Source organism: Phoca vitulina, unplaced genomic scaffold (assembly GCF_004348235.1).
Source record: "Phoca vitulina isolate PV1807 unplaced genomic scaffold, GSC_HSeal_1.0 scaffold11, whole genome shotgun sequence".
In the NCBI taxonomy this organism is placed as follows: domain Eukaryota; kingdom Metazoa; phylum Chordata; class Mammalia; order Carnivora; family Phocidae; genus Phoca; species Phoca vitulina.
In genome coordinates, this window is record NW_022589714.1 from 37,382,514 (window position 1) to 37,406,521 (window position 24,008).

Consider the following 24,008-nt stretch of genomic DNA (forward strand, 5'->3'; position numbering starts at 1 on the left):
CATGGGCCCCTTGTGTTCAGTGGCATGGTGGCCTGTGGCTAATCAGTGAGAAGTCAGTGGGGGCCCTGAGCCAGTCAGAGCACTTCCATCTGCATATATATATATATATAATTTCACTACTATTTACAAAAAATTTTTTTTATGAGAGGCCAACTGTTTTGCATCTCAGAGTGAAGCTTAAGTGCATGTTTAAGCTGAATGCTTTTGAAATAAGATATCTTAAAAATAGAACGGAGAGAAATTGTCATCAGGTAGAGCAGGGGTCGACAAACTTCTCTGCAAGGGGCTAGATAGTAAGTCTTTTCGGCTTTGGGGGCTGTAGAGTCTGTGCCACGGCTCTGCTGCCGTGAGAGTGCAAGCAGCCATATACAACATGTACATGAATGGACATGGCTGTGTTCTAATTAAATGTATGAATACTGAAATAGGAATTTCATATTATTTTCACAGATCCCAAAATACTACCCTCCTTTTGATTTTTTCAGTCATTTAAAAATGTTATAAAAACTATTCTTAGTTCATGGGAGGTATATAAACAGATATTGGGCTGAACTTGGCCCATGGGCTGTAGTTCACTAACTCCTGAGTTCGAAAAATTCACCATCTCTTTGATTCTCATCAGACCACATCACCGTCTTACTTCAAAGATGTTTCTATGAATGAGACACTATTTCTTAGCCTTCTAGAGAAACAGAATGTACTCTGTAGCCCACTTATTTGCATATACAAAATATGGTATAAATATGGAGTGAACATGAATGCCCTTAACATCCCAGTATAATAGCCTCCTCAAGTCTAGTTACCGAAATCAGTGAGATTAATACTTGGATACACATTTCCCACAAAGACAAACTTCAAATGGGACATTAAGCTGTACAGTAAAGTCTCAGGAAATCATAGTGCTTAGAAAACAGGCCAGCACTAGCCTGGTTTCCCTGAACACATGGCCCTGTGTTGTCCATTTTAGATTTGGTTCTACCTACTCATGATGGGCCCACACTGATGGTGAAGAAATGGTCAGATTATTGCAAGTCTGGTCAAATGATGGCATAAAGCAAAACAAAACAACAAACCCAAACAAATAGTCTACTGAAAATGCATTTTCTAGGCCCTCTCTTTTTACCTTATCAAGCAAGAACAAAGAGCACTTGGTATTTATTAATAATAATTTAAGGCAATCAGTTCTGAGAGCCTGCCAGATTCTGTGTGCAAAGGCCAAAATAAGGAAGGATGATCCTAAATTGCCATGGTCTTGGATTACCTAGCATCCTGCAGGAACTTGCCTGGTGCCCCGCTGACGGCAGATGAATCTGATAATTCCCAGTATACTCAAGAAGATGTGTGTGCTGAACCTGTGCAGAGCGCCCTCTGCAGGCGGATGGAGAAAGTGCATTCATGGTGTTCAGCTGAGCTGGAGGGAGGGCTTTGGGGCTTTAAGGGTAAATAGCAGAGTCCAGGAGAGGCCAGAAGACACCGAACTGGAGAGCTGGGCTTCCAGAGTGAAGCTGCCTAGGTTGGAGTCCTGGCTTTGCCCCCTATCCATGTGACCTTAGGCAAATTGCTTAACTTCTCTGGGCCTCCTTTTTCTCACGTGGGAAATGCCCAATCAGAGTACCAATAGAACTGTGAAGAATAAATGATGGATACGTATAAAGGGGCTAGCACAGTGCCTGGCCCGTAGCAGGCACTCAGTGCAAGTTAGCTTTTGCAGATATCAGAGAAGTGGCGTGATGGAACAGGAAGAACACTGAGGGCCGGGTTCTCACAGTCCCCCAACGATTTATTAGCCGTGGGTCCTTAAAGAACCCTTCTACCTTTCTGGTCTCTAGCTGTCTTCCCTGTAGAGTGAGGACCAGAATGCCTTCTGTATCTGCCTGATGGCAGAGGGCTGGACCCCACGACTTTCTGAGGACTCTTCCGATGGCAATATCTGAAATTAAACAGTCACTTAGCATGGCTCAAGAGTGGACAGTACCAGCTAGCTAATGGGCCAATCAAGGAGCAGCAAGAGAAAGAGAGAAGGAGAGAAGGAAAGAAAGAAGGAAGGAAGGGAAGGGAAGAAAGAAAACAAATAATTTTTAAAGACTTTTTGGTTCACATTATTTACAACATTAAAGGAAATTTTAAAAGTATTTTTCTTTTTAACATAAAGCAATCAAACAATGGGCAGTAGACAACTATTCACCCAGAGATCACAAAGGTCCACATAATTGATAATGATGATAAGTAAGCAACTGTCCTCTGTCTCATTCCACCCTGCCTGGCCATACACATAAAATATTTGTGAAATAACATTTCTAGAAAATTTGATCGTGCTAAGGGGGTCCAAGCCATGGATTCCCACACAAGCAAGCTTATCTCATTCAGTTTTAGAGCCAATAGAAACTAGTCCTAACTCCGGTCTGCCTCTTATATTCTTCTGGCTTCAAATGAAAGACTGTGCCAAGGTGAGAGGCTGGATCATTGCAAATCTAGCTCCATGCCTGGAAATAAAGTAATCAGAAACACTCGTCCTGCTGTTAGAGCCCGGTAGATTCCACTATTACTGCACATGAATAAGAAGCGTGTGAAGGATATTTCAGAAGAGGACCAAGGGTACCCTTTCTTTTGAGAAAAGGCTTGATAGCCTCAATGGCAAGATGCCTACTATCTCCTGGCTTCTAGAATTAGTTCTATACAGTGAGGATTATCATCACAGACCTGGCAGTGGATAGTTATTTTAATATCGGTTGGGGAACTGTCAGGGACCACACTCGATGTAGAGGCAAGCTCCTCCAGAATTTTGATTAGCCCTTTCTTTGGTGCAGCACTGTATGGTGGTCTCGGATGAGACTCGGGCCCTCTGAGGGGCCTTCTGGTTCCCCGCCCACAGATTGTGTCCCCCACAGGCAGCTCTCCTCACCTCCCTGACCTCTGTTTTCTCTGTCAGTGAACTGGGACAGAGAGTGCCCACTCTCCCTATAGGCTGGGTGTAAGATCCCCCCCCAAAAGATTTGCAGATCAAACTAGAAAGGGGGATGTTGCACATCGTGTTGGACATAGTCTCTCCCTTAAAGGAACTCCACGTTCTCACTGATTCGAGAACACCACGCCTTCCATTCCAGGTACCCCAAACTGGCTGCGAAACACCGGGAATCCAACGCCGCCGGCATCGACATCTTCTCCAAGTTCTCGGCCTACATCAAAAACACAAAGCCGCAGAACAATGCTGGTGAGTGACCCACTTGCACCCACAGCTCTTGGCAGTTGCGCCCACTACCCAGGACGTCTCAGGTACTCGGGTCCGAGAAGCGTCTGGAGCCAGTGCTGTTCACTGTTTGCCCACATCCATGTCCCCCGTGACACAGGGAGGGCGTGTTGATCCTTCTTTTTGTCCAGCGCAAGAGAAGAAGCCAGTGGGCCTTTGTGCTGAATTTGGAGGGAGGGAGACACTTTGTGTTCTGAGCCTGCCTCACTGCACTGTGTGATGGTCTGCCCAGAAGTTTCCTGCCTCGGCCATACCGCTGGCCATTTGTCCCAAATTCACAACCCTGCCTGGGTTCTTGGGAGGCCCTGCCTGGAACCACATATTCCAGCTTCCTTCTGGTCCCTGCAAGCCTTCTCAAGGAGTCGTGCAGAGGTCATGGGGGGACGGCACAGTCACCATGCTGGTGAATGCGGCAGGTGGAACCCAGCCCTCTGCTTCCTCCCCCTACTGCAGGTGCAGAGGGCACTGGGGAAGCCACGGCTCAAAACCTGTCTCCTCCTCCCTCTGGCCGTGGCTACAGAGCCCAAGACTAGTTCTCCTGTGAGGCCTTTTCAGAGGGGTCTCAGCGCCTCATTTAAGCTCCTAGCACTTTAAGTACCTCATTTGGCCTTTCCTTTAAGAATTAGACAAAGCAATTCGAATAGAACCATCCAATTGAGTATGTGTAACACTTGAAGAACTGTGTTAGGCCCTAGGAGGAAAAAGAAGAAGGATGAGCAAGTTTGCTTGCCTCCCAGTGGGAGAGTGAGACAGCCTTATGGGCAGGAGCCTGGAGCCCAGCACAGAGCCAAGCAGAGCAAGGACTTCACAAATCTTTGTGAATAAATGAGTGAACAAATGACCATCAGATGAACACACAATGGACCCACACAAGGTGGGATATGTTAGACGCTCCAGGAGCTCAGAGGAGAAGGGCATCTGTTTGGACAAGGTGACCGGGAAGGGCAGCCATCGTGAAGCGAAAGGGAAGATGTTTTGGCAGGAACAGAGTTGGTGCAGTGGAAGGTAAATATTTTGGTAACAGTTATTGGGGGCCTGGATTATAAGGGGCACAGACTAGATTCTACAATAACTAGAGAAAGATACTTCCCCAGTCTTGAAGATCTGGCTGGTACAGGAGAAAAGGCTTAAATTGGCAAAAAGTCAAACAGCAAGAAAAGAGATAAATGATGGCTTCGTCAAGGGAGTCTGAGGAGCTGATGCGCTGCCGTGTGAAAGGGGAAGCAAAAGGTGTTCAGAGATGTTCAGAGCAGGAAGAATTTACCTCAGGGCCTTTGAGAAAGCTGCTCTGAGGGGGTTTCAACTGGCTTATGAAGGTTAAGGGAGAGTCAGTTGGCTTCGCATAAAGGGAGGAGGTCATGGCGGGAGGTGGGAAAATGCCCGTGGCAGAGACTGAGGAGAGTGGCCAGAGCCTGCAGCACCAGCCTGGAAGGCTGGGCTTTATCTTGGGAGCCATCGCAGCCATTAGAGGCCTGTGAGGAGGCACGAGAAGGAGACTGGCCTTCAGGAACAAAGAGAAGGAGAAGAAGAAGGGATGTGGAGAGGTTGTAAACATGGATAGTGCTCTAGCTTCCGTGCTGTTTGGACCTTGGTGGGCGGAAGAGTGTCCCCAACAAAGCCATGTCCTCCCGGGACTTGAGAGTGAGGTCTTATCTGGAAATAGGGTCTTTGCAGATGTAATTAGTTAAGGGTCTCGAGATGAGATGGTCCTGGATTTAGTGTGGTCCCTAAATCCCACCACTGGTGTCCTTGTAAGAAGGGGAGTGGGCACACAGAGACCCGAGGAGAGGTTCGTGTGAAGGTGGAATGGAGATTGGGGTGCGACAACCAGATTGGAGGGCCACCAGAAGCTGAAAAAGGTGAGGGAGGACTCCCCTGTAGAGCCTTGGGAGGGAGTGTGGCCCTGCTGACAGCTTGATTTTGGACTTCTGGCCTCTCAAACCGGGAGAACAGATTTCTGGTGTGTTGAGCCACCCAGTTTGTGGTGCTTTGTTGTGGAGGGGCTGGGACGCAAAGGCAGCCCCTCTGGGCCGCGTGCACAGGGCATTCAGCTCTGGTTTGCAGATTCCACATCCAAGGCCCTTTCCTCTCAGCCACAAATACCTTCCTTCAGACTTGTCGAAGCACCCTCAGAAGGATTATCTTATGGGAGCCTTCCAGAGTTTTCAAGTTACAAGTGGTATTTACGTAGTATCCATATTTACAGTTCTCCTACCCCCAACCCCAAAGCAGCAGTTTCCACTGAACATCCCATATCGGTTTCTTATAAACTCAACGCTCTCCAATTTCCATTGTTTCCTCTTCTTCTCTTTCCCCCTGTTTTTCTCTGGGATGGGTTCTGCCCTTGTGACTCCTTTTCCCCTGAACTCATCTGCCCCGGCCTTTCTGCTGTCTCAGAGAGCCTATCCCCATCACAGCCCTTGGCATGGGGGTTCTTCCATCCTGCCTTTAACTGGACTCCGTGCATTTGTTCCTTCCCTGTTAACCATAGCCTGCCCACCCTCCCACTGCCCTCCTCCACTTTCCCTTCATTCCACCCATACCCCCCCAGTTCAGGTCTGCTGGGTCCAGAAGTTCTTAGGCTCAGCGAACCAGAAGCCAAGACAGAGAGTAGCACCATGGCCCACCCCACTCGGCCGCTTGCCCTGGAGACGGTCCACACCCCGCTCTGCTTCGTGCCAGCCCGGTAGCAGGCAGCCCCTCCTGAGGCTGCAGCAAGAGACCCCAGGCTTCCTTTGACACCCCTCCCTACACGACTTTCCTGTTTCTCTCTCTGGATCTTCAGCTCTGCATCTATTTCTTCAGTGTCCCTTCTTCAGATTGTCCCTTTTGTGTTTTCAACTTTCTTTTCTCTTGAAAAGAGCCCTCCCTCCCACCTTGCCACCCAAGGCCTCCCAGACCCCATATATACACTGGCCATGGCGGTGTGCCTTTCTTGCCCTCTTGACATCAAAGTGTGAGAAAACCCAACCCGGTGACATGGTCCTGCCCGGTGGGTCATCTCTCCACTCCCGTGGTGGATGCAGGGACTGCCATTCCAAATGTTCCTGTTTCACAAAACCTCAAAGGTCCCCAGCTACTGAGACCCAGACCCTATCCAGGGAAGCCAACCACAGCTAGCACCCAAGAGAACTGTCCTTTAGTTTGTACATTCGGCTGTTCGTTTATTCACTCAGCAAACACAGGTTGCATGGAGTGGCTACAAGTCCAAGCTAATGTTTAAAGGGCATTTCTTGTGTACCAGGCACCGTGCTAGGTTCTAGAGTTGTCAAGACAAATGAGACCAAGTGGTTGCTCTCAGTGAGCTAACTGGGGGACTGTAAAACATATAAACAGGCGATTACTGGCCTGGGTTGGGACTCCACATCTGCTGTTTCTAGCTGTACAACTTTACTAGAGAGACTTCTCTCTGAGCCTCTGTTTCTGCATCTATAAAATATACTTAGTAAGACTCAATTTCTGGATCTGCCAAATAAGGCAATTAATAGCATAGCCAGGTTGTAATGCAGATTCATTGACTTTATAAGTCAGGGCCTACAAATCCTGACACGTGGGAAATATTCATTTACTGTTAACTCTGATTATAGTTGCTCCTGAAAAAAACGAGGCAAACATGAATACTGGCATCAGAAACTACTGCTTCAGCTCTTATCCCCACCACCCCCAGCCAGCACTTCCCAATCTCCCGCTCATGTCATCTCATTTCTACATGTTTAACTTTGTTTCCCACTTTCTTGGTGCCTTCTACTCCTCTCCAAGGATACGTGGAAGAGCGTCCGTGCCCTGGCCCTGCCTGTCACACCTTCAGGGTTGTTGCATTCGACCCCGCAGTCAGGGTTTTGTGCTCTGGTTTGGTGTCTATCACTGTACGGCTTCCTCCCTCTGTAACCACCCTATCCGGGTCCCCTTGAGAGCAGATCCCACCTCCAGGCCCCACCAGGCCCCTTCTCAAACTTGCTCTTCACTTCACCTAAAGATAGCACGGACTTTCTCTTGAGTCTCTCTCTCTCTCCCTCTTCCTGCTTGTGCACTCTCAAATAAATAAATAAATAAATAAATAAATAAATAAATAAATAAAATGAATGTCTCAAGATCCCAAATTTAGTAAGATGTTACATGGGCTTACTTTCTTGTCACTTGGGATCCCCTACCACCACCCTGGTTTGTGGGGGACACAAGGACTTTGTTTCTGGACGGGCTGCATTCCCAAAGCTCAGAGACCAGCAACTGGGTGGTGGTTCAACTTGCAGACTCTGAAATCCACTGCCTGGGTTCAGACCCCAGCTTCCCTCTCTTCTTGCTGGCCTTGGGACACTGGGCAAGTTACATCAACTCTCAGTGTGCCTCAGTTTCTTCATCTGTAAAGTGGGGGCAGTAACTGTCCATACCTCATAGGTGTGCTGGGAACAACGCCCCACTGCTGGGTTCAAATGTCAGCCCTTGTTCTGGGCTGTTATCCAGGGGCAAACAGGTACACCTCAGCGGAGAGGTCTGCGATAAAAGTGTAGCTTGAGGGGCTATATATATGATATAGTCCATGAGTGAGGAGAAGGGAGCACTAGGGACAACATGAAGGATCACCTACCCTTACGGGAAGGCAGCGAGAGAGAAGTCTGGGAGGAAGGTTAGGAAGGATCGGCCAGGGAGTAAAGAAGAAAGCTGGGAAAGGCAGAAGACAGGGAAGATCCTGAAGCTGAGGAAGGAAAGTTGTTGTTTTTTTTTTTTGTTTTTTTAAGAGTGATCTGTGGTACAAAATGCTGTGCAGAGGATCATGGGAATCTTCGTGTTGCGCACAGCTCCCTGGAAGAGTCCCCGGGCGTCCTTCTCTGACCGCACCCCCCTCGCCTGCAGCAGCCCATTACTCAGATCCTACACAGCAAGAGGGACTCCAGGCTGGCCGGACAAGCAGGGCCCTTCTCCCTTGGCGGGGACAGGGGGGATAGGCGCAGGAGGAGACCACCCGGAGGGAGTGCTGGTGGCCCCGAGAAAGGACATCTCTGAGCGTGGAGGGAGCAGATTTGGCTGGGTGGGTGTGGATTTGGCTGTAGGAGTCCCTGCTCTGAGCCCCTGCATGGTACTCTTTCAGTCTGGCAGACCCAAGTAGCGCCACTGGTTCAGTAGTGAAGGTTTGCGGCAGAGGGCTCGGGGGAAGGCACCAGCTTGGTCCATCCCGCCTTCGGTGCACCTGGTAACACAGAGGGCAGCAAGGAGCACTCAGCTCTGTCCCCACCCCAGCCCCGGGTCTGCCCTGCTGCTTGGCCCAGAGGCGGAGTCCAATGGTGGGGGCCTGGCCTCCACCCTCAGCAGCGCTTGGGCGTCCAGCTCTCACATCACATCCTCCGTCTCTCTCCGCAAGTATCACCGGCAGGCCCTGCTGCTTTCATCCTCCTCTGAGATGCCATCGAGGCACCCAGGGCCCGAGCCCGGGCAGTGGCCCCGACGGGACATCACTGCTCCTGGCTCTACCCCTTCGCTTGGGGACTTGCTTCCACCCCTCCGGAAACACGTCTTCCCCACTCCGTCCTCGAGAAGATGACCCGGGCTTTTCTCCCTGTTACATCGTGCATTTCTAACCCTCAAAATGCCATTTGAACAGACTCTAAAAATCTCTGCCAAACCCCTTGGCTTTCGAGAAATTCATTTTTGCTACTTACTCTAGTCTGGCTGTAAAATACTATATTTTACTTCCTCTTTCACAATCTCTCTTTTTCCTTATGCTTCAGTCCTATTAGGTCTACAAGTTTCTTTCAGTTTTTGAACACATTGCATGTTCCGGGTGATTAACAAAGAGGTCTAATGTGCATCTTTAGTTCTCTGTTACTCACTATGTTTCAAGTCCCTTTTACATTTCTTTCAGCCCTATCACGTTTCCCCAGATACAGTTATATTCCTGCCCAGTATCATTTCCGTGTCGTTGCTGGCTGGCGTTGTATTCTTATCTACTTTTCCCAGTTTCTTTCTGCTTGGAGAGGGAGTGGACATATATATGCATGTAGACGAAGGCAAAAGTCCTCTATTTCTCCTGTTCCGTTCACACCCGCACCTGCCATCTGCATCCTCGTGCGCATGCCCGCCTCCGCGGGACTCTCTTTCTCTACCTACTGAGATGGGTAAAAAGTCCCACCCCCAGTCTCTTTTATCTCATCCATACATCATGTGAAGCCTTATGGCTTTCCCTAGCCACACATACATGTCAGGCTGCTGGTACCCCATATTTCTGAGCTGAATGGTTTTTTTTCCCAATTTGGATGATTTTGGTCTTTCGAGGCTTCCTTGGAAGCCCCTTCTCTCTTCCTCCTTCAAGTGTAGCATTCTCCTGTATTTTTGCCTCTGTGTTCTTCTGTCTGATGGGCCTTTTTATTTTCAAATGTATCCTCACTCCGCTTGGGCCAGAAAGACTCGATAACTGCTCGTAGGGACGCATAATGTATGGCAACGCAGCATACACGAGAACGAGGTGCGAAGGGAAAACAAGGCGGAACCCTAAAACAGAACTCGGGGTGCGCTCAAATGGCAAAAGCCGCTCCCAGCGCCCCGATGCCACACACAGACGCAGACCACAAATTTGGCACTAGACCTTCTAGCACACGAAGCCAAAGGGACCCCCTGGTTAGCTACAGTTTGGTTCTCCTCGTAGACAAAAAAATCCTGCCAGAAGAATAACCAGTATTACTGATCTGGGGGCTCGAGTCCTGGCATGGAGGACCTGCGATTTTCATTTGCTTTGGCCTTTGCCTTGTGTGATTTCCCTTCCTTTTGTCTGTAGACTCCGGGCCACTGACTTCATGCTCTTGTGACTTCTGTCCTCTTTCCCCCGCAGGCGCCCACGGTTCACCCTGCCCCTCCCCCCACCCTGCTGGTCTTGACTTGTGCCCTCTTTCCCCCTAAAATGCATGTTCTTCTTTTTTCTCCCCATGTATCTTAAGGGCCCTGAGAGCCCCCTGCAGCTTCAGGCCTATGTCACCAACTTTCCTGTTGCTTTTTGTCATTTCCAAGACTCGCATCAGCCCGCCCACGCATGTCTGTTTTTATCATGAGGCTCAGGCCCCTGTGTGTGCTGTGTTTGCAAAGATGTGTCCCTTTCTATGTATGGAAGACACTGTGCTCCTACCATACCTTTCCTAAAGTATTTGTCCTAATAAAATACTTCTACCTTCCTAAATAAAGTCCTAAAAGCCTTCCTTGGGTACCTGTGGTGTGCTGGACACAGTGCTATGTGTTTGGAGTAAAGTCCCACACCAGACACTGAGTTGTCTCTCTAGCTTTTGCCCTTCATTAGTTAGAAGTATCCTGGCCATATTTTCTGAACTGAAGATCAGATGTTTAACAAATTGCTTTCATTGAAAATAATCCAGTTATAAGAAATTGGTACTGTCCCAGAAAATCCAGGACACATGTCCCCAAATGAAAAGCACCTGGTTGGGGCTTAGCCCTCTGTTCCCCCTTCTTCCCAACCCAAATCCAAACCTGGCTGCCACCACAGAGGGATGGAGAGTATATCATGGCTCCTACGACCTCCCAGGCCCAGATCCTTTGCTGAAACACATGCTTGGTAGCCACGAAGGTTTCTGAGCTGTCCTGATTGTGTTTACGAATAAGGGCCAGGCTTTCCTCCTTCCTGAGACTCGCATCAGCGGCTTCACTTCCTGGGACCCGGAAGCAAGGACTGGGCTCTCTGGGCTTATTCTGAGAAAATTGGCGATCACAGCCACATATCAGGAAGAGGACTCTTGGAACGTTCTAGAAACCTCGGTGAGCTCATCTTGTTATTGGCATGATCATTCCCACGTGATGGAAATGTGATTGAAGGATGACACTGCACATATTATCACAGTATCAGTTACTCCCATCCTGCTTCTCTCTCTTCCCTTCATCTTTCCCCAGAGCCCTCACGTATGGTAGCATGACCAAGCCATATGCACCTGCTTTCCTGGCTCCTTGCTCCTCTCAGGACTGAATCTTCACATTGCCCTGTCTTCTCTCTTCTAAAAGGTACCCCCTGCAGTGGGCCATGCTCCTGGCTGATGCTGATGGGAAAAGAATCTGTCTGTATCCCTGGCAATCTTTCTTTCCCTGCTTCATCCCCAGTGGTTTCAGTCCACACAAGCTCATTCCAGCCTGCCTGCCTGACTGACCACACCAGCAGACCGGCTCCTCTGGCAGCCTGCTCTGTGTGCACCTCCCTGTCCTGGTGATCAAGGACCTGCTTCCTGGCAATACCCCTCACTCCCTTCTAGTAAAATCTGTGATTAAACAAGGCCATCCACATTTGATATATGGAAATTGAGGCTCATAGGCTTCATCCCAGTATTGAGAAGTTTAGTTAAATCTGTACAATGGGCTGCCAACAAAAGATGTGAGTGTCCCATCCCTGAAAGGACACAGAAAGGACACAGAAAGAGGTTCCTACCTATGGAGGTAGGAACTGCCTGGTCTAAGGTGTCATCTAGTGTAAGACCGCCTTATTTTAATTACCAGTAAGAAACAAAATATGCTTTCAAATAAACAAAAATCCTTTCATTTCAACTATAACATGTTGGTTGTAAGAAACAGTCTGATTCCAGACATGTCAAGTGTGAAAAGATGAAACATAACAGGTAGATGATTCCCATAAACTTTCCCAAATGGAACATTCTATAACTTGCTAGAGGCTCTACTGTGGTGCATCAGATCCTCCTGACGCTTGACCTTGAGTGACGCCTTTGGAAAGAAAGAGAATTGAGGTCAGCATTACTTCCAGATCCCTTTAGGCTGTCTGTCCTGACTCCTTATCCACTGAAAGGCCAGCTGTGCCCCTGTCTCTGGTGCCTGGAAACACAGTAGCACCTGCCTCTTAGGTTAGGGATTGGCAAACATTCTTTTTCTTTCTTTCTTTCTTTCTTTCTTTCTTTCTTTCTTTCTTTCTTTCTTTCTTTCTTTCTTTCTTTCTTTTCTCTCTTTCTTTCTTCCTTCCTTCCTTCCTTCCTTTTTTTTAAGATTTTATTAATTTATTTGAGAAAGAGTGTAAGCATGAGTGGGGGAGGGGCAGAGGGAGAGGGACAAGCAGACTCCCCCATGAGCAGCCTAAGAGCCCAATGAGGGCTCCATGCAGGGCTTGATGTGGGACTCGATCCCAGGACCCTGAGATCATGACCTGAGCCTAAGGCAGATGCTTAATCCATTGAGCCACCCAGGCACCCCCCCACAAATGTTTTCTGTGAAGGGTCAGATGATAAATATTTCAGACTTTGCAGACTACATAAGCTGTCCCAGCGGCTCAGCTCGCTGTTGGAAAGATGTGGCAGCCACAGACAACATGCCAACAAGGGAGCGTGGCTGTGTTCCTCTACAGCTTCACTTAGGGATCCCTGACATTTGAATTCCTCATCATTTCCAGGGGTCATGGAATTGTCTTCTTCTTCTGAAATTTTCCAACCATCCCCAAATGTAAAAACCATTCTTAGCTTGAGGGCAGTGCAAAACGACACAGTGGGCTGCATTTGGCCCTTGGACAATAATTTGCTGATCTCTTCGACTACACTAGCAAGTTCTCTTAATTTCTATACCTCTCAGCCTCCTCCTCTGTAACAGGGAGATTGTAACAGTGATCTTTCTTGGAGCCTTGTCATGTTAATGAAATGAATGAATGCAGTAAAGCCCTGAGGACAGTTCCTGGCTCACCGTAGGCACCAATATGGGATAGGTTTTGCTGCTTTGCTGCTGCTCATCTCACAAATCCTCCCCCACATTCCCTGATGTCCGCCCTGGGGACTGGGTGGCCCAGTTCTCACTGTAATCTAGCAGCATGTGCTGCCCTCTTCTGGCAGCTGGAGGAATCAGCGCTAGAGGGGCTGATGCTGTTTAACAGGGAGAGGCCTGTGGATTTTCAAGCCTCCTCTGCATAGGAGAACACGGTTATACCCAAGCTTTGGCTGGGGGTTCAAGAAGAGGCCAGGTCTCTCTTGGGGACTTGAAGCCGTCTTCCATTATCTGTTCCCCACTCCCAGGGTGCGGCATGTCCAGCAGTCCCGATGGATCCTCCAGAGTGGCCGTTGGCCACCTGCTAACTAACTAACTGCCCTGGTTGCTTCTCTCTGCCTTCCCTCCTCCCCTTCCAACCACCCCCAGTCTTTACTTTTATGAACTTCCTTGACCTAAAATAGGAAAGTGTTCGAAAGGATTCAAAGCGGCCTGGGAGGGCTGTTAGCCCAGAACCAACAAGCCCCTTACTATCAAAGGTCCTGTGCTTTCTCCCAAAGCGTCCTGAAAGCCAACTGCTGTTGGGGGTGAGGGTGGGGAGGCGCGAGGTGGAGTGTTTTTCCAGATTCCCCAGGATGTGGCGAGGCATGTTTAAAAGAGAGTGTATATTTATTATTTCCCAGCCACTTCAATCACGAGGTGATTATTTCCTCCTCTTCTTCCTCCCTCCCAGCCCTCAGCCCCATGCCCTGGGGGTGGGCCCAGTCTGGAGGCGATTATTTCCTCCTCTTCTTCCTCCCTCCCAGCCCTCAGCCCCATGCCCTGGGGGTGGGCCCAGTCTGGAGGCCACGGTGGCCTTCCCAGGGGGACGGGCACCGCCCCGCCTCTCATTCAGCCTCAGGTTCTGAGGGGAGAGCTAAAGCCATATGAAAAAGGTAGGGATGTGAGTTATAATGACTCCGCTGAGACACAGAAGCCAGCGAGGTGGCAGTGGGGTTCCAGGTCTGTCCCGTCAGAAACACCGACCTGTTTTGGAGAAAGACCGCTGTGTCCCAACTCAGGACAACTGGTTCCCTGGACAAAGTCCTCAGCCCAGGCTGTTATCATGGTGGAGGCTCCCGGGTGGTCCCCGGCCCACCACAGTGGTGAGGATAACGAGGTGACTGTCTTGCCACTTCCTCATAAAGCAGCCATTGCTGTCTTGTTTCAAAAACGCCTCTGGTCATAAAGGAAGCCTTCAGGCTGCCTTCCTTGGCCACCCCTGCGTGCAAATAGCCAACTCAGGATATTTTGTTTGTTTGTTTGTTGGGTTAAAGTTTTGCTTTGATTAGCATTCTTACAAGGAAAAACAAATAACCTGGGCTCGGTGGGACCTACCCCCGAGGCTTGGCTCGTCCTGCATCAGTGTGCCCCCTCCCAGACGGCAGGTCCTCGAGGCTGGGAGCAAGAGGCAGGGGAAGGGCTGAGCATTTCCTTCTGGCACCTCCCCGGAGTTGCCCAGGGGATTCCTCCAGAGGGCCTTTGATTTGGTTCATTATTGAGGCGGATGCTGGCAAGTTCTAATTTAACAAATTTTGCTTCTGAACCGAAACTTTGGAGGGCGGTTGGTGGTGGCATGGCACCTTGATGGGGGGGCGGGGTGGGGAGGGAGGGGGGGCAGGGGGGAGGGGATGGGGGGAAGGTCCTGCGTGGGTGGGCGCATTCATTAGTGGAAGGAGCCGGTGTTAGCTGTGTGGGCTCCCCGGCTGGAGTAGAGCGGAGACCACCAACACCATTCCATGTGGTGGAATTTCCCGCCGTCTGACCAGAACGAGTCCGCCTGGCCTGGCCTGGCTTCAGATCAAGGCCTGGGGAATAAAGGAACATTAAATGACTAATTTGAACACTAGTTAAATGCTCTTTCACCTCTGGCTACCGTTACCTCATCCTGTGCAACCGACACCTCTTGTCTTTGTGCAGTCTACACGCGGGAGCTAAATACGTTTCTCTCTCTCCACACACACACACACACACGCACACACGCACGTGTGCGCACACATACACACACACACACAGCTCTTGTGTGTTCTGATATTTCTAGGTACTCACAGAAGCCATTAAATAGCTCCTTAAGTAAATGGCATGTATCAGTTCATCTGAAACATGCACTTGCACACGAAGTTGTATTAGTGAAGAGACACGACATGGGTCTCGAAGCTTCCCTCTTAAGCATGATGGTGTTTAGCCCACAGAAGTGCTGTCGTGTGTGCGTGAGTGTGTCTACACTTCATTGCCCGTGTGTGGGTCGGGAGTATTGTAGTTGGTGACGCCTTGTCTGCCCTTAGAACCTCTCATCTGTGATTAGCACATAGCTCCGAGGGAAAATCCTCTCTTCTCTGTTGACTCTCAGTGGAGAGTGGCTCTGGGCAAATTCGCATGTAGAATGGGTTTCCCCATCTTGGGGACTGACAAGATACGAAATCCAGGTGGTGTCTTGAACCTTCTATCGAAAACTTCAGACACCTCAATTATAAACTCTCCTTGTCAAATTCGTCACTGTCTCGTCCAGGCAGGATGGACCACGTTCTCTCCACGTCGCACAGGAAAAGCTAGGGTGTGGAACAGTTGTTCCAAGGATGGTCACAGGACAAACCAGGCATTTCTCAGCTTTTAAACTCTTTTGCTACAGACTAAGGAATGCTGAAACGGGGGCATTGAAACCGTGGACTAAATCCAGTCTGTATTCTGAAGGTATCGGCTATTTAGGGTAATTTGTTGGCGGAATAAAAGGTTGCTACACAGAACTTTGACTTTAAAACTCCTAACCTTCTTTAAAAATCTGTGCTAGAGCTATCTTTCTGGAGGGGCCCGCAGCCACTTCAAGCCCACTCATGAGTTTAGCCTGAGCAGCCCCATTAGCCCCAGCAGCCGTGTAAGACTTAAATGTGTCAAGTAGCACATCATCTGGTTTGCCATGTTATTCAGATCGTTTTCTAACTTGAATGCGCATTTGCATCTTCCAGGGTTTTGTTAAAATGCAGATATCCATGCGAGTGGGTCCGGGGTGGGGCCTGAGGGCAACCAGATGATTCGATGATGCTGCTGATAAAGCGGGGAGCTTTGGGAAGTAGGGTTCTGGGCAGCAGTCTCCACGAGGACACTCTCAAGACCCCAGCTCCGCATCTGGTCCAGAGCAGGTACACGAAACGTTTGTGAACTGAATGAATGAACCATTTCCCAAACACTTCGCGACAAGCCAGAATTGTCTGCTCATTTACCAAAGAGGTGGTTGGTAAAAGGGCCTGTCCTGCCTCATCAGTGTTAGGGCCGTTTCCTCCATCTGCTTCCTGTTCCAGCCTTACCTTAAAGCTTGTCCCACATCACCCGCCCTCCATTCTCTTGACCACCTTTGAAACTTCCCAGTCTCCACTTCATTATGTTCTATGACTGGAACCGTCTCTCAGCTGAGAACTATAATGCTTTCTTAACCTCTGTTGTATTAAATGGAGCCTCATTGGGGGGTGGGGGGTGGGAAGAGGAAGTACCGCATTTAAAACCAATCAATAAGAACAATCTGAGCTGTTCCCTCATGAAGACCGTCAGTGTGGTGGTGGTAGCGGTGTTTGCTTAAGTGGTATGTTTCTTGTCATCCTTATTTTTATAAAATGCAGTCAAGGAACATTGTACTTGGTGTTAAAGGTGCAATTTCACCAAGAGTCAGAGGAGAAAACACAGAAGACTAAATTCTTGTGTTCTTCCAGCCAGAAGTCAGAGGTCAGACTATTTTTCTAGAAACCCCTGGTCGAAGACTCATTTAATGATCTGGGTCATAGTAAGAAATATGTTTCTCTGTGCCTCTGTCCAGAACCCCTTCCATTCCTGAATATTCTAGAGAAGGGGGTTGAACCACGTGATTCCTCTGTATTGAGGGCTGACTCTGATGATCACGTGCCCATTGATGTTTGCAATGACAATCACCCACATTTTGCTTCTGTTTGGGGGACCTCAAAGTCAGGTTTTATTCAACACTTTGCCTGCATCTGACCCTGGCCTTGGTCTCACCTGTGTCACCTGGCAGAGAGGTGCAGGTTGCTGATGACCTATACTCGTTTGGCTCTGATGAACCCCAGGAGGGCATGCCAGGACAAACTAATGAATTCCCTTCATCCATCCCTGAGAGACCAAACGCTATCATTACACAAAGAAAGGGAACCATTATAGACCCTTTAATGAGATAAAGCCATGGCATAAGCATATGGAGACATACAGAGTTACATTTTAGGGGCCCTCACCTTTCCCCAAACCCCACTGAATAGCTCATTCTTTCAACAAAAACTTATTCAGTACCAGGCACTGTGCAAGGTGCTAGAATAATAATGTAATAAAGAAATATTGATAATATCTATGTGAATTGGCAAAGGTTGTGTTGGGCTCCATATCATAGAAACCTGATTACAGATGCTAAAGCAAATATTGATTTTATTTTCATGGGTCTAGATCCTTAGAGCACGAATCCTCTGTCTTTTATGTGTGACTTTCATCCTCATGTCACAAGATAGATACTCTACTCCCAGACATTGCGTCTGAGTTCCAGGCAAGGGCAGCTGTATCTGTCTTTTCTCTCCCAGAAGCCAATCCATGAATTTCCACTTATATCTCATTGGTCATAATTTGGGCATTTGGCCTTCTCTAGTAAAAGTTTGGGAAGATAAGTATTTTTAACTGGGCACATTACCACTCTGAGGAAACCTGGGTTCTTTTAGTAACAAAGAAGGTGAGAGTGAATATTTGCATATAACTCACTTTCAGCTTAAGGTGATTAAAAAAAAAAAAAAACTACAGTGAAAATATCTGATCTAGCCATGCCAAAAAAAGACATAGCATTTCAAATTCTCCTTTGGGGTTGACCAACTCTGAATCATTACCCCACCTAGATTTTAAGAAATAGAAGTATAGGGGCGCCTGGGTGACTCAATTGGTTGAGCATCCGACTCTTGGTTTCAGTTGAAGTTATGATCTCAGGGTCCTGGGATGGAGCCCCATGTAAGGCTTTGCGCTCACGGGGGAGTCTGCTTGAGATTCTCTCCCTCTGCCCCTCCCCCCACTTGCTCTCTCTTTGTCTATCTTTCTCAAATAAATAAATCTTAAAAAAAATAAATAAATAGAAGTATAAAATCGTACCCTTAATCTGCAACCCCCTGACTTCAAACTTTAGAAGATGCAAGACTCACAAACTTTAGAAGATGCAAGCTGTGCAATTAAGACACCCAGCGGATAGCTTCTCCCCCGAGACCGTAATCCATGTGGAGGCAAGTGCGGGCACCCAGAGGGCTGCTCTGAGCAAGGGAGGTGGAGGATATAATTGTGGCGTGTCTGGGGAATTCTGCAAAAGTATCCCTCGCCCCTACCCCTGCAAAACTTACCCTCTAAGGTTGCCCTGTTGCATGACTATGAGGAACAAGGCTCGCTCAGGTGGGACTGTGGTTACGACAGCAGAGTCAGAGTGAAAGGACCAGCTGAATACTCAAGAAAACACTGCATAACTCATCTGGGGTGACTTCCTCAGGGTAGAGGACAAGTCAAGCACAATATTTATCAGGCAGACTTTTTTCTTGCAACTCTAAGAACTTACTACCTCTTTTGTATGCTCTGCTTTTTCTACATCAAGCAGCATCCCACCTTGCACATAAGAACTGCTCACTGCATGGTGGACGTAGTTCGAAGCCTGCAATGGGTGTCACTCATGGCAACCCTATGAGGTGTGCATTGTTATGATCTCTGTTTCGCCAGAGGAGGAAACTGAGGCACAAGAGGTTAAACAGCCTGCCCAAGCTAGTAGGTGGCCGAGCCAGGATCCGCACACCGGCAGCTCGTCCCATAGTCTGTGCACCTGACCTGTATACATGATACATTTAAATAATCCATTATTTAAAAGGCATGTGGTGCTGAGTTTTTAAACAAGAGTAGGCAGGTCATTTAGGAAACTGTGATCCAATCAGTCCATAAACCATGGAACAACTGCCCGTGTGTGGTCGGGAGTATTGTGTTTCCCAAATATACTACATATAGTTTGTATATTTCCCAAATATACTACACAATGTGTGTTTCCCAAATATACCACACAATCTCAGCTTCACCCGGGGAGTCCTGACTCGGCATCCATGGGAGGCAAGGGGCACCGAAAGTGGCCCACCCACCATGGGTGCTGGGCAGAGATGCGTTAACAAAGGACAGAACGGGCAGCCAGGGGAGAGTTTACAGGATAGTCACAGAATAATGGAAACCGGTAATTATTTAAATTTAGAGCTGTGGTGGCCGGGTTCTAAATTTGTTAATGGCTCTTATATAAAAGATGTGGGCATTTGAGGATGAACAGGACAAAATGTGGCTAAATCACTTCAGTCTGAGTGTTTGGAGGGAGGGAGTGTTGAGAAAGAAGGTCTCCGGGTCCAAACGCCGGACAGAGGACCGAGAAAGGATCTCCCTTGACTAGTTCATTCCGAGTGTTTGAATATGACGACTGAGCCTAATCTATGGCCTGATACTTAAAAATAACCTGTTACAAAGTAACCATAAAAATCTCAGTTTTCAGCCTGATTCAGTCGGCTACATAAACTACAACCAGCATTAATAGCTCCAGTCAGCATTTATGTCGTTCTTTCTATTAGCACAATGGTTTTTACAACCATTTATGAGTTTCTGGAAAGGCTAATAGAAAACACACATACATGTTTTACACGTTGGCCGTGGAAAATGCAGTTTTTGTTGGGTGAGGACAGGCCAGGAGGGGTCGCCACCACCCCGTGGCTGAAGTCTGGGCAGGGCTCCCTAACCGGGGAACACATTCTCTGCGGGTAGCCCCAGCCAGCTCACACCCTCCCCGGCCGGTTTCTGCCGCTTCCTCTTTCCACTGGCTGGCCCCAGTTGGAGTCAGTCTTTCTCTGTCTCTCTCTCTCTTCCAGTTGATAAGTTATCACTGGGGGAGCTTACAGAGTACAGGGTGTGTCTACAAAAGGAAACCTAAATTTGAAGACATACATGATCATCTTTCTTCTCGAATTCACTGTGGCTTTTAGATTTAGAAAATTATCAGAATCTGGAAGTGTCTATATTATGCATACCTCCCTTCATACTTAAAAAAAATATTTTGTGAAAGGCATGCCAAGGTTGTCCTAAATTCTTTACCATGCTGGTATGCTAAACATAGCCAAATGCATATACATATATGTATATACGTGTATATATATAGTTTATTTGTTATTGGGAGTCATACTTTTCAACATGAGGCAAATATCGGGTTGATTTGTGTTGATTCTTCACAATGATCCCCTCTACGGCTTGGGGAAGAAGCTATACAGAGGATCTGTCTCTTCTTCAAGGAAAAATCCCTGACTACTTAGAAATATCTCAAAGAAATATAGACCCATTCTCTTGGTGAGTCTCTCCACCAAAGGGGGCTAGGGGGTTTTCAACAGTGTCCTATATTCCAGTCCTCCATAGTTGTAAGACCTGAATCCTGCCTTGGGACTAAAGAATCATTTGCTGACCTCTTACTGGAAAGGACCTTGGGAGTTTGTCATTTAATTCGCCCTCCCATTCAAGGCTGAAATCTTTTCTAGAACAAACAAACAATACCCATGGCAGCAGGAACTACAGACTCCTCTCAAACTCAGCTGATGCTGCAAGAGGGAACGGGAGGGAATCTGTTGAAATTGCCATTGCGTTTTGCTTTCTCATAAACCACTGTTTGTCTTCCCACCTCTCCTGTTTTCACCAGTGCCTAGAAACGGAGGCCTGGGGATTGCTTCCCACATGGGAGCCCCTGGGTCTTTCACAGCTAGAGCCCATTTGACAACATCCTCCTCTCTGGCTGTGAGGCCAAGTCTAATGTTCTTGGTCTCATGCCTAAGGTGGACATGAATTCTCCAAACTATCAGACCAAGAAAGTCTGACACAGTCCCATAGCCTGGAGAGAGCAATGCCAAACCCAAAAGAGATGATGATTCCAGGCAACTTGGGATCGCGGACATGTTGGAAATGCAAGAGTACACTCCATGCTCTGAGCTGTCCAGGATTTCCCCTTGCACCTGGGAGGCTCCTGGATGCTCAGAGAAGCCTCACTTCAGACACCTGGCTTCTGCCTGGAGGGGCACTCAGTCTGTCCTTCCCTCACATCCTCTTATAAACTGAAGTTCGACAGCTGTAATCATCATAGCTCATTTTTGTTAAGTCCCTCTGTGCACCAGAGTCTGTAGAAGATGCTTTAACAGCAACCCGTGAACAACCATAACGAGTGCAGGATTCGAACTCAGATCTCTTCAAAAACAGAGTGGATGTGCCGCTCTGTGACTGTGTCTAAGATCATGAGACCTCTTGGAGAAGCCTAGTGCAGGGCTACGTGACACCCAACCCAGAATCTCTCTGTCCCCTTCCCTGCTGATATCCATGATGTGTTAACATACCCAAAGGGCCCAGGCACAGGAGAGTAGGGCTCACCACACCTGAAACAAAGCTTCATTCCCATCTTCTACAACCCTGCTACCATTTCTGCCTCTGTGGTTGAAGAACTGGGCATAGATAATGCTTTGAGAGACAAAAGGACCACGCAGATCAGCTACCCCTTACCTGCTGTGTGTTCCAGAAGGGTCACTGTGGGTCAGAGGGTATGAACCCTAGTTCCCACCTGCTTATAATTTTGCCCTTATGTGGTCATTCATACTTATGTAACTCAACTATAGCTGGGCTACATTTTCTCTCTTTAAGGACTTCTGCAACAGAGAAAAGCCACATGACTCCAATTCCCTAAACTTGAAAGATGAATGTCGATCTTTACGGAAGGTTTCTTACAGGGGAGGGAATTACACTGCCCAGCACAGAGCCAAATGTCCCAACCCCCACCCCCTGCCTTAGAACATCTTTGTCTCTGTTAAAATTGCCCTCTTTATGACAATATTTATGTTCCTGCCCACCTGACCTGCACCCCCTCTTCTCCCACCCCCATAACTCTCCGTCTGCATAGCCTCTTCCTCTCTCCTGGATCTTTGGCCCTTGGGCATCTGTGTAAAGCAATATGACCTCTCTGTTTTGGAGGAAAGGCTTCTTCCTCCAGAAAGGTGAGGGAGAGATGATATTACATTCTTACTATTTGATTTTTTTGTTGTTGTTGTTCCTGTCACATTATCATTCATGTTTAAAACGATCAGATGCCAACAAGGTGTGGCCATCTTTGTATTTTCTCTCCAAGAATACGGTGATGGCCAGAGAAATCTCCTTTGTGGCCTCCCTCAAACCACAGCTATGCTTTTTGTTGTTGTTGTTGTTGTTATATTGACATGATATCGAAAGAGATGAAAAGGAAAAACTTCATCCAGTCCTCCAGGTATTTCTCAATATCTAGATATTTCTTTCATCATAGGAAAAACTCAAATGAATTTCTCTCTTTTCACCGAGACGTTCTGCTGTCGCATGGACAATGTGACAGCATTGGCCTTGAGTAGGGGCAAAGTTAGTATTTGTTGCTAAGAAATGGTGTGAAGGGTCCTGGTAGGCTTTCTCCTCAGAGATAACTCCTTCTAGACCCAATGATGGTCACTGAGAGCACCAGGAATTCCAGCTAAAATCAAGCCATTAATAGAAGAACACAGATATTTTATCAAATTAGCTGGAAGGTAAGGCATGAGGAGTGGTGTCCTAATAGCCACACTCTTGTTAGGTAAATAAGGGCTTGTGAGAAAGGTCTACAGCATGAAAGGAAGACGGAAGGCTGAGTGGACTCCCAAAGAGCCATGGTCAGTCCTTGGCACCCAGAGATGGCTTTGCAGAGTAAAAGAAATTTAAGTTTTGGAATCCAACAATCCTGTTTTTAAATCCTGATTTTGTTCCTTACTTGAATAGGGCTAACATTTGAAAATACTTTTCTCTTTGTCTTTCTTGAACACATGATTCTAACCTGTCCTGAGCATCCATCGGCCCCATGACAGATAAGAATTCTGTAGAAGGGATTCTAAGAAAGAAAAAAGAGCATTCAATATTTAGCTGCTGAGTCAAAATAGCATTTTCAACAAGACAGTAGCCTTACAAGCCAAGCTATTGTCTTAAAATGTTCTAAATTCCTTTATCTCTCAGTTTTAGCACATTAAGAGCCATGCCTAGAGGACTCAGCTCATAGAGAAGAAATGGCCCTTAGGTCCGTGCAGTGGGCCAGGGAGACTTGCTGTTCTGTGGTTGATGGATTATATGACATAGGAAAATATAAAGGAAAGCATACCCTTTCTGGCCCAGGGGATTTGGGGATGAAGGAGAAGAGACAGATAGAAGGGTCAGGGAACCAGAGATGCATCCAGGAAGCGCCATGTGGCATTTTGCTTAGGTATCCTTCCAGGGCTTTGGAGGGAGCTGGACAGCCTACCTCTGACCACCACCCTAGTTTCAACATCTGGAAGGAAGTGGAGGTTTTGCTGAGAAGAGGGAACTGAGAAGAGACACAGGACCTGTGGAAGCTTCCCAAAGCCTTCCACCCGCTTCATCCCAGGGCCCCTATCTCCCCAAGGCCAGAAGGTCACAGCAACCTCCCCCCCCCATTTATCCAGCGAGAAGAGCAGAGGAGATGGAGACTTTCTGAGAAACTGAGCATTTTTATGCAAAAGAGACTGAGAATTCTCTAGAGGGACTGTTTATTACATCAGACTAGGTTGTAATCCAGAACAGACTAAAATAAAGTTGTCATTCTCCCATTACCCAGGGGTTGGTGCTCGTAAGGAAGACAAAAGCAGTTAAAAACCAAACAAGGTACAATTTCAGTGTGCATCCCGGGAACAGTTGGCTTGCACATGCGTGTGTGCCTTGGGAAAGTCTAAGACTCAATTTCTTTATCTCTTAAATGGGTATGAATAATAATTCCCATCTCAATAGCTTCACTGTGTGTTTAAATGATAGGTTGTGTAAACATCCCCAGTCTATTTCAGACATTCACTTACTGTAATTCTTGCTGGTGCTGGATCAGAGCCATGTGAGAGGCACAGCGGGACGGAGGGTCCTTGGCCCGGGGCCAGCTCCCAATAGCCATGATTGTCTTCTCCATGGGAGAATTGAACAGATGCCCGTC

The 24,008-nt window shown here is 47.8% G+C and overlaps 1 protein-coding gene across 2 annotated transcripts in view; it reads left to right on the forward strand.

Annotated features, from left to right (window-relative positions):
• Positions 1-24,008, forward strand: part of CLIC5 (chloride intracellular channel 5) — a 154,177-nt gene that overhangs the window by 118,148 nt on the left and 12,021 nt on the right. For both annotated transcript variants that reach the window (XM_032410162.1, XM_032410163.1), the window contains exon 4: positions 3,105-3,211. In XM_032410162.1, the coding sequence (XP_032266053.1) occupies positions 3,105-3,211 (107 nt within the window). The remainder of the gene's footprint in view (positions 1-3,104; positions 3,212-24,008) is intronic.